Source organism: Nicotiana tabacum, chromosome 5 (assembly GCF_000715075.1).
Source record: "Nicotiana tabacum cultivar K326 chromosome 5, ASM71507v2, whole genome shotgun sequence".
Classification (NCBI taxonomy): Eukaryota; Viridiplantae; Streptophyta; class Magnoliopsida; order Solanales; family Solanaceae; genus Nicotiana; species Nicotiana tabacum.
Window position 1 is genome coordinate 67840224 of NC_134084.1, and position 10993 is coordinate 67851216.

General features: G+C 33.4%; 1 protein-coding gene across 2 annotated transcripts; it reads left to right on the top strand.

The window, feature by feature from the left end:
- The first annotated feature begins 1887 nt into the window (after nt 1-1887).
- Nucleotides 1888-9522, top strand: LOC107831281 (adenylate kinase 4). Of its 2 annotated transcripts, XM_016659039.2 has the most exons (7): nt 1888-2108; nt 5880-6025; nt 6124-6243; nt 6322-6489; nt 7580-7669; nt 8820-8859; nt 9195-9522. In XM_016659039.2, exons 1-6 carry the CDS (start codon nt 2006-2008, stop codon nt 8823-8825), a joined length of 633 nt encoding a protein of 210 aa, XP_016514525.1. In that variant the 5' UTR covers nt 1888-2005; the 3' UTR covers nt 8826-8859; nt 9195-9522. The 2 variants fall into 2 exon arrangements, with proteins under 2 accessions (XP_016514525.1, XP_016514524.1); XM_016659038.2 differs by lacking the exon at nt 8820-8859.
- The last annotated feature ends 1471 nt before the right edge of the window (nt 9523-10993 follow it).

Here is a 10993-nt window from a genome sequence, read left to right on the forward strand (position 1 = left end):
ATGGTATTTATTTAAAATTAATAAGGTATTAACGTTTTCTATAGGAGGTAAAAATTCCTATATTAAAAGCTCATAAAGGTCCATTTAAAACTATAAAATAGTTAAGAAAATACTTACAAATTAGATTTTAATTATTATTTTTATGTATAAATTTTTAAATATATATATGTACTATGTCGGTTTGGTTTAGATTCGGTTTGACTTTTTTTTGTTAATACCAAACCAAACCAAGAGTGATCGGTTTTTTATTTTCCAACACCAAACCAACCAAACCAAACCACAAGTCGATTTTTTTCTTCGGTTTGACTTGGTTCGTCGGTTCGGTTTGGCTTGACGGTTTGGCCTGTACACCCCTAGTCAAAGTTGTAAAGTTTTCTTTTCCTCCTCTACGTATTAATGAAGTATATATATATATATATATAATACATTTATTAGCTAAATATATAGTTCGGTGGGTGACTATTTAAATTAATTCTTTTGAATGGCTTAAATGCTCATTAAATTCAAGCAAAGTTTAAAGAATTTGCTTTTTTCATGTTCTAGACAAAAGCTGAACTTTCTTAAAATTTTAATTGACTCAAACTTCAAAATAATATTTATTTATATTTTCAAATGTTGTAGCTTTACGAATGAAAGCTCGTTATAATATAATCAAACCTTATCATAAACTTTATAATATAATCAAACCTTATCATAAACTTTGTCATTATATATAATATTTTGCTTTGGAGCTATTCTTATAAAGTTTTAGAGTTGAAAATTTTGATCTAAGATCAAACTATATATTTTTACCTTTTTTTTTCAACATAAAGTTGATAAATGGTTTTTTATATTTTGTTTAGGTAAGGTTGTCGGTTTGTAGTACTTTGACATTAGTTTTTTGTTTCTTTTTTATGCCTTTCTTTTATAACTAAACTTTCATGGATCCTTTTATTTTTTAAATAAAATAAATTTATGTTGTATTTTACCATCTCATTCTCTGTTAATCCCGTTTGTTTTTGTATTTGACAGCGCTAATCAGCAAAGCAAAGTTGTAACCAAATTTATGTTTTTGTTTTTTTTTTGTTGGACAGATTTTGGTCATTTGATGTGGTTTCATGACTTTGATTTTTTCTTTATATCATGAAAGCTTATGAGAATCAGGTTTTTTTTGGATAACTATTATCTTGCCATAATCTTTCTTTAGTGTTCTTCAATTTCTATGGCTTTATATATCTTTTGTTTTGGCGTTTTATTTGTTTGCATGATTTTGGTTATTTTTCATGCCTTGAAATATTATTTTAGTTGTGAAACCTTTTAAAATCGATATTTTCCTTGAAGAACTGGTATCATGTCGGGAATTTCAGTATTTCAGTTGTTTAGTTAGCCTTATTTTGGTTATTTGATTTTGTTCATGCGTAATATGTTTGTCTCTGCCATGAATCTTAGTGGTAGACTGGCTTTCCGAATCTGTTTATGATGAAGAATTCACCTTGTTGATATTGATGATACAGTCATCTCACTGTTGCTTCTAATACATGAGAAAATAACAAAATATAACATACATATAAAAAAGCGCCTTTGTAGAAACTGGCCCACCAATCGAGGAAAAGCGGCTCAAATTCCAACAAATAGCTTCTCGGACAAGTCCGTCATTGACTTTACTGTACCTTTTATCCCTTGTGGTCTGCTCTCTGCTGCTGTTACTACGCATAAAAAAAAAAATCCGTCGTACTAAGCTCCCGTTATATTTTTGTATCTCATATATCTAACACTAATTGTACGACTAACTTTTTTGTTTCACAATTTTATGAGCCCAAATTTTTATGGATCCATAACTATAAGATTGGGTCGGCAAATTTGTAATACAAAAATAAACCCTCCTGTAACTAGCGTCTATTGTACCCATTCTTACCTACAAGTTTGTGTATCTATAGGTTGGTGTACCTAACCTCTAATCTACCAAACCCAGAATCCCATTATAAGGGAAACCAGAGAAAAAGACAAAGGCAAGAATAAGTTAAACATGGCTGCTTCATTGGAAGATGTTCCTTCAGAAAGCCTTCTGTCTGAAGTTCTCCGCCGTTTGAGATGTTCTTCCAAGCCTGACAAACGCCTCATTCTCATTGGTATTTTTTTTTAAATTTGATGTGTTTTGCCTTTAAAATTCTTATGAACACATTATGGGTTCAAAACTTAATAAGAGAATTTAGTGTCTCTTTTTCACATACCTGTTATCATATCATATATATTCGTAAGTTTGTCTCTGTTACCCTTGTCTGGTTCTTCCTGTGGTTGACGGCTTTTATGGACAAGTCTTGATTTTTATGGGATCTGCTCTTTTTGTCTCCTGTTACTTCTTCTCAATGTTTAATGCAGAGTATGTGATGTAGTATCCTATATGTAGTCTCTCTTGTTTGGTTCTTGCTGTGTTTTTATTTTTATAGGATCTGGGGTAAAACATTTACATTAGCAATTTAGCATCAGAATTCTGAATCCCTAGTTACTCCCTGTTCATGACAATATTTGGCTGGATACCAAGTTGTGATTTTTAATTTGAGTTATACATCATGTCAGTATTTGCTGGTACTTGAAAAAAATTTATTTAAGTATTAACGTTAAAAGTTAATTTGATAGAGAAAATCAGAGGCGCAGATGAAGCAGCTGCTTTGTTCTTTTTTTTTTGGTGGGTGGGGGTGGGGGTGGGGGGGGGGTGCAAAATTTCCCAACAGTTGTAGTTACATATAGGGCCGCAATCCAAATCGAAATTTGAATTGTTTAGATTTTTTATTTGGATTTTCGGATTATGGATTGGATTTTAGATTTAATTTTTAAAATTTTTGGTTTTTGGATTGGATATTGAATTTGGTACTTAAGATTTTTGGATAATCGAAAATCCGAAATTTTTATATTTTATATTTAGTCCATTATCCATATACCAATAGAATCAAGTCCAATATCCTAACCATGAGACATAATCTCATATATTCAATACTAATTATTAAGTTACTATGAGAATACTTTCTATCTAGACATGATTTTACTATTGCTACTTCTTATCAACCTTAGTAATGTCTTTGTTGTATTTTTTTGATGATGATTTTATTACTTGAATACTTATTTGAATGACTTCGGTGAAAATGAAGAACTTTTTAGGCAATTTAACATGAATATCTCATTTGGATGTTCATTATCGTAGAAAGAAGAAACGTTAAGCTCAAAATCGAAAATCCAAAATATCCATACCGATTAATCCGAATTCAAACTTAAAATATCCAATCCAATCCAAACTTTAAAAATCCATAATATTCATTTTTACTATCCTACACTCGTTTGGCCTTCTCTAGAATTCTCGTGTTAATGTGTGAGTAACTATTTTATAAACTATTCATAAAATAAAAGTGCAGAAATACAATTGTGACCTCTTTTGTTTGTTCTCAATTTTTTTCCATTGCATCAAGAATATTGAAGCAACAAAAATATATGTAGTTATATCTATTTGTTGAATCATGTTTGGTTGTACTATATTTTTATTATTATGCATTTGAAATATTTAATAAATAAATTATTAATAATTTTACATCTCCAAAAGCCAGAAAAATAAACTTCAAATATATATATATATATATATATATATATATAAAATTTGTTCTATAACAAAAAGCTTAGGGCCCCTTATTGAAGTTTGGCTTTGGGCCACATATATCAGTGAAAATAGCATGGGCTAGCCAGTTACTGGTAGTTAAAAAATAGCCATCGTTTGCAAAGTCATTGAAAAATATCCATCATTTTGCTTCAACACGGAAAGTTCTAGCATAATATACTAGGGATTGGTGCACCTATGTATGAACTTCCAGCATATTATGCTGGAACTCCACCACATGGAAAGTTCCAGCATAATATACTGGAGATTGGAGCACATGTGTATGAACTTCCAGCATATTATGTTCGAACTCCAGTATATTATACTGAAACTCTAGTATATTATGCTGGAAGTTCACATGTAAAAAAATTCTAACTCCAGTATATTATGCTGGAATATTTTCTGGATTTTGAATAGTATTTTTGTTCAGATTTATCTTTACATGAAAATTGGCTAAATTTCGATTACTTTTGAAACCGTAGCTATTTTTCAATTAACACTTGTAAATCTGGCTATTTTTTAATTTCACCCTATATATCATTGAGCTGCCCCCGGAGAAAATATCACATTAAAGTTTAGATTTTAAATAGTTTAATGAATTCAAGGACGCAACCTAATTTGGGAATGAGGGGTACTTGCTTGATGGAAGCTTTAAACTGTATTTACTGCGTGTGCCAGAGTATTCAAGTTGAATGGTTTTGGTATCATGCTAATTCTCAAGCAATCGACGGGGTGGTGAGGCTCGACTCACAAGTCATCCCCAAGAGAGAGAGTTTCAAGTACCTAGGGTCTATTATCCAGGGTGATGGGGAGATCGACGGGGATGTCACGCACTGCATTGTGGTGGGGTGGATGAAATGGCGGTTAGCATCTGGAGTCCTGTGTGACAAGAGGATACCATTGAAACTCAAAGGTAAGTTCTACAGAGCGGTGGTTAGGCCGGCTATGTTATATGGGGCTGAGTGTTGGCCAGTTAAGAATTCACATATCCAGAAGATGAATGTAGCCGAGATGGGGATGTTGAGATGGATGTGCGGGCATACTAAACTGGATAAGATAAGGAATGAAGTTATTAGGGAGAAGGTGGGCGTTGCTCCTGTGGACGACAAGATGCGGGAAGCGAGGCTTAGGTGGTTTGGACACGTGCGGAGTAGAACCATAGATTCCCCGGTTAGGAGGTGCGAACGGTTGGCTTTGGCAGGTACGAGAAGAGGTAGAGGGCGTCCTAAGAAGAATTGGGGAGAGGTGATCAGGCAAGACATGACGCGACTCGAGATTTCCGAGGACATGGCTCTTGATATGAAAGCGTGGAGGTCGAGCATTAGGGTTGTAGGCTAGGTGTAGTTCATAGTTTTTCCCTCTTTGTACTGGGTAGTCTGATAGAGTTATGCCTAGGTCTGCTAGCGGTATATGTTATGTTCACATATTTTGTTATTTTGCATATGATTTTATTATTGCACTCCCTTTCACCTATTTGGTCTATTTTAAGATATTATTATCACTTCTCTTGCTTTTTTGTTGTTACCTATCTCTCCTTTCGTGTCTTTTTGAAATTAATATATCTCCTGTTGAGCCGAGGGTCTCCCGGAAACAGCCTCTCTACCCTTCCGGGGTAGGGGTAAAGTCTGCGTACATCCTATCCTCCCCAGACCCCACTAGTGGGATTTTACTGGGTATGTTGTTGTTGTTGCTAATTCTCAAGCAAGCTTGTAGGAGAATGGACAATGAATGAAGCTGCAACTTTTTAACTTGACTAAAAGCCTGTAGAGGTAAGAGGATAATAAAAGCTGTCATTTTTTCCTTTCTTGTTTTGGTATCTTGTTTTCTGCAGCGAACACCACTAGTTACCTAGCATAGGATAGAACGGATATTCACAGCTTGCATTGATATCCAATGGCAGGAAATTTCTGTAGTTAAAAAGTTAACTTCAATCTTCTAGAGCAATTGCTTTTTCTTCTTCTTTTGGCTTTTATTGACACAAATGTGAATTTATATTAGATGCTGCTAATGTCATGAAATGCAAGTTAAAAAAAATGTTGTCTTTTCCACTTGTATGGAATTCAACAATCTTGTGCCGTATGTTTGATAATGTGTATCTCACGTAGTATAGCATTCACCTGGCTTCTTTTTCACTGCTACGTAATCGTCATAACATGTACTACTTTTGCGAAACAGTATGCTAAAATTAAATGATGTTATAGATTATAGTGGTTAGTGACGTTCAAATTTGGTGTTAACAATGAGAAACTAATGGCAGGTCCACCTGGATCCGGAAAGGGTACACAATCTCCTATCATTAAGGATGAATTTTGTTTGTGCCATTTGGCCACGGGTGATATGCTCAGAGCTGCTGTTGTTGCTAAAACTCCACTTGGAATTAAGGCCAAAGAAGCTATGGACAACGTAAGTAACAGTTGGTTTTTTGCAAAACAACTTTCTAATGTTATTTTGAGTGCTTGCCTTTTTGTTTGTGAATAATGTTATTTTTAAGATTTTTACAGGGTCAACTTGTGTCGGATGACTTAGTTGTTGGCATAATTGATGAAGCAATGAAGAAAGCTTCATGTCAAAAGGGCTTCATTCTTGATGGTTTCCCAAGGACAGTGGCTCAAGCAGAAAAGGTTGGCGAAAACTATGTAAATTTTGCATGTTGACTTCATCTTATTTGTGTTCTTATTTTTAAATTTGATGGGATACAGCTAGATGAGATGCTTCAGAAGCAGGGGACCAAGATTGATAAGGTGCTCAATTTTGCAATTGATGATGCAATCTTGGAAGAGCGGATCACGGGCCGATGGATCCATCCTTCAAGTGGTAGATCTTACCACACCAAATTCCAACCTCCAAAAGTTCCTGGTGTCGATGATGTAAGTTTGCTAAATTGCAAATTTTTCTACAGTATTTTCTATGTGAATGGAAAAATATGGTTGCTATGTGTTTAGTGGCTGCATTTACTCGGGTGGATTTAGGCCATTTTTACCGTGCACGTGAACCCATAGTCTTTCCGTCAAACTAGGTAGTTTGTGTATATATTTTGTAAAATTGATCTAATATTATCTATTGGCTCCCATGCTCCAAAAATGTTGAATGGTGCACCTGGTTGAATGCTGAGTTATTTATCCACGGGAACATGGGCCTATTCCCACTTGGTACTTCTTTTTTCTCGTTTTTTCAGTGGTGCACCTATGTTCTAGAAATCCTAGATCAGCCTTTGCATTTTCCTTCTCGCTTTATATGCCATTGCTGAAAACGAATTATACTGGTTGGTAGGTGTTACCTGGCCCCTCTGTCTTTGCTAAACTATGAAACAAATTTCTGGGAGATCAGCTTGCTAAACCAGCAACAGTGACGATTAAAACCATACTACCATAGCTGTATTGTTTCCTTCTCTAGCTTCCAAATCCAAAGATAATATTTAGGGAGCTCAGCTACGTTCTTATGGCTTTTTCTGAGTTCGTTTACTTGTTAAAAATTTCTTACTTAAGGAACCTTAAACTTGTTCAGTAATTAGCTGAAGGGAGTGTAGTCTCTGACCCTTAAATTTTTCGAACGACGTACCTGGCAAGATGATTTAGTTTTGGCTTTTATAAAAATATTCTTGGTCTTATGTCTTCATGTCTAACATTAACCATTTCCCTGTTAAATGCTGGAGAGAGAACTCAAATCCTTCAGTTATGTTGCATTGGTTCAGATAAGTTATATAGACAAATTATATACAGCTGATTTCCTTTCTCAATGTATGTGGATATTCTAACAATGGGACTTTTTCTTAAATTGGATAATAACCATTAAAATTAATCTTAAATTGTAAAATTTGAACCAGCATCCCTTTTTCTTCAGTATTTCCTCAGAAGAAACTGTATGCATTCAAGTTCATGCTGTAGTTAAAGATGATCAATGATATTAGTTCTTCCAAAATATCATTAAGCGATTTAATGATGTATCTTCTGCGTACAGATCACTGGAGAGCCTTTAATTCAACGGAAAGATGATACTGCTGAGGTTCTCAAATCAAGGCTAGGTGCATTTCACCGTCAAACTGAACCGGTACGTTCTTACAGTTCATTTGGTCCTCTCATAATAAATTATCCCAGGTTGAATGGTGCCGTAACAATGTCATTTTTATCTTTTTTTTTATAACCGAGAAATCTGCTATTTCCAACCTTACAAGTGTCATTCTAACTCTATGAGACAATTAGAATCTTCAAACGAGGGGCTGATTAATAGCGTCCAGTGCCAATATTCTCTCTCCGCTTTTCATGCATAATTTGTATTCTAAAAGTCAAGATTTCTTACAGAGATTTGAATTGTTGTTTTTGATGTATTAATTAATTTCAAAAGAAGGATTCACTTTAGGGGTTGCTATATTGTTGACACACTACTATCCCGTGATGAGCCTTCCATTTGACAAAATTTAGTTCATATCATGTGAGTCAATCATCACATATTAGATAGTAAACTAATAAGATCAAAGAGTACAATTGATCTTAGCGGGAGGTTACGGGTTCGAGCCATGGAAACAGTTTCTTGCAGAAATGCAGGGTAAGACTGCGTACAATAGACCATTGTGGTCTGGCCCTTCTCCGGATCCCGCGCATAGCGGGAACTTAGTGCATCGGGTTGCCTTAAGTACAATTGATCTTAGCCAAAAAGGCTGAGAAAGAGATATGTTTGACACACTATTCCAAAACTTGTACCTTTTATCATTTGAAATTGCTAGAGTTGCAGTAGTCTCTTTCTGGTGTGAAGTAGTAGAGATGATTATTAAAAGAGGTATACTATCAGTCATTTGAATTTTGATTCACGAGTAACTATTAGGATAATTAGGAAACTGCGTTTCTATAACTTCAAGTCACTAGAGCAGTTATTTTGGTACTTTTCTCTAGACAAAAAAACAACTATAGTATCTAGGTAATTTTCTCTAGACAAACAATTAATTCGGATTTCCTCAACCTCGACTATATGATGGCTATCCTGAAAAAGATGTCTGTTTGGATTTTAGTATCTCAGAGTCCGCTTAAAGCCTCCAGAAGCAAAGATATTAGTAGGTACTACATGACAGTGAAATAGTGGACTAAGGGGTCGTTTTGTTTGAAGACAAGTATATGCTGGAATTAGTTATCCTGGTATTATTTCTTATCGACTGTTTGGTATGTTGTATTAATCATGGAATTATCAATTTTACTGCTTTATCCAGGGATAACTTATTCTGGAATTGTTATTCCACCCTCTGACAGGTATAAGTTATTTCGGTACTATTTTTAATCCTGGGATAACCAATCAAAGAATAATACGGTGTTAAATTTTTATCTGAGGATTATTTTTGCTTATCCATTATTGCCAAACAACCCCTAACAATATAGCGTTTACCAAATAGCAATAGATGCACAACAATATCTGTATAGTGCTAGTACATGCTCTTGCTAACTTCAGCTTTTGTTATATGAGCATTTACCGATCACCATTTTGCGAGTCAATCAAGAAAAGTTGTTAAATATATCTGCTTTATGCATACGAAAGAAGATGAAAAGTTTATTTTCTTTTTTTAATTGTTAAATTGTTTGATATGCAGGTAATCAATTATTATTCCAAGAAGGGTGTTGTTGCAAGTCTTCATGCTGAAAAAACACCAAAAGAAGTTACTTCTGAGGTTAAAAATGTCCTATCTTCTTGAAAAGAAGAGTCTTTCAGAACAAAATTGGGACATTTACACATTACACATGTTTTCCTTTTAATCTGACGTATTAAAAAAAAAAAAAAAAAAAAGACACTTCTGATTTTGTTTTCTTATCCGGCTTCTTGCTCAAGTTCCCTGAGGAATCATTGTTTTGTATTCAGGATACAGATTTTGCTAATAAAATTTGGAATAATTCATTGATTATTCTGCCTTTGCGATGTAACTGAGATCTATATCCGAGAATTGTTGCATAAGTTTAGTATTAACTTGTAATTTATTTTAAGATCATAAGTTTAACTTAAACAAAGATTTTAGAGTAAAAGGACAACATGGATCATATGAGATCCGGATTTCCTTCTTCAGTGAAACTTCAAATAATTTATTTTCATCGTGCTTTCTTGAAGCTATTTTGAGGAAATCCTTTTGTTAATATTTTGCCATTTTAGAACATGTTTTAGAGTTGTTAAAGGAACAACCCAGTGGCGTGAATCCCAATTTATTCTTTTTTTTGAACTACCATGCCAAGATAATCTTTCCTTACACTGTCACACATATCTGAAAGATGAGTTCAGCGTAATCAACATCAGTAACCTATATTTTATTTATCAAACCTACTATTTAATCGATAACCGATGACAATGCACCGATAACCCCTTATATTTAAATTCCTGATAACCCCCTACATTTTTAATTCTTTCTCCGATATATTTGAGACATTTATTCATTTTGTATATCATTGATACTGAGAAGTAAGGGTATTCAAGCCGAACTGGAAAATTGCACCAAACCAATTAAAAATATGATTAAGTTGGTTTCATTTAGTTTGATATTGAGTAAAAAATCTCGAACCAAACGGACATATAAATATATAATTTTTATATATACTCTTAAGACTTTATACAATAAATTTTTAGAAAATATCTAGAAATATTTGTTATCCTATCATGAAATGTAATATTTAATAGAATTATAAAGTGTATCTATTGTTATTTACCTTAAATAATGGTTTGTATTAGGGGTGTTCAAACCGAACCGGAAAACCGCACCAAACCGAAAAATCAAACCAAACCGATTAAAAAACCCAACTAGGTTTGGTTTGACTTGGTTTGGTATTGAGTAAAAAAACTCGAACCAAACCGACATATAAATATATAAATTTTATTTATATTTTTAAGACTTATAGTGATTTTTCTTTAGAAAATATAGAAATATTTGGGATCCTCTCATGTATTAACTAGGGGTGTACAAACCGAATCGGAAAATCGCACCAAACTGAAAAGTCAAACCAAACCGATTATTTAACCCGACTAGGTTTGGTTTGATTTGGTTTGGTATTGAGTAAAAAAATCCGAACCAAACCGACATATAAATATATAATTTTTATATACACTTTTAAAATTTTACATAGAATTTTCTTTAAAAAATATCTAGAAATATTTGGGATTATCATGCGGGATATAATATTTAATAGTATAAGAAGAGCTCCATATTTATTAACCTTAAATAATGGTTGTATGATCACTTTCTCATCAAGTGTTATTGAAATGCGTCAATCTCTTTGTTCTTCCATATTCATAGCATATGTTAAGATCTACTAAATTGTTATATCTTTTTCGAATGTGAAGTGATAATCATTATTTAGGTATCATATTAATTTTTATGTTTAATTATTAAATTCGGTTAACCTTGAAAGT

Excerpts from the sequence above, each read along its gene's own strand:
- LOC107831281 (XM_016659038.2), top strand. The coding sequence starts at position 2,006 with ATGGCTGCTTCATTGGAAGATGTTCCTTCAGAAAGCCTTCTGTCTGAA. Across the intron at positions 2,109-5,879 it reads CAAACGCCTCATTCTCATTG|GTCCACCTGGATCCGGAAAG; the intron begins GTATTTTTTTTT and ends AACTAATGGCAG. Across the intron at positions 6,244-6,321 it reads CAGTGGCTCAAGCAGAAAAG|CTAGATGAGATGCTTCAGAA; the intron begins GTTGGCGAAAAC and ends GATGGGATACAG.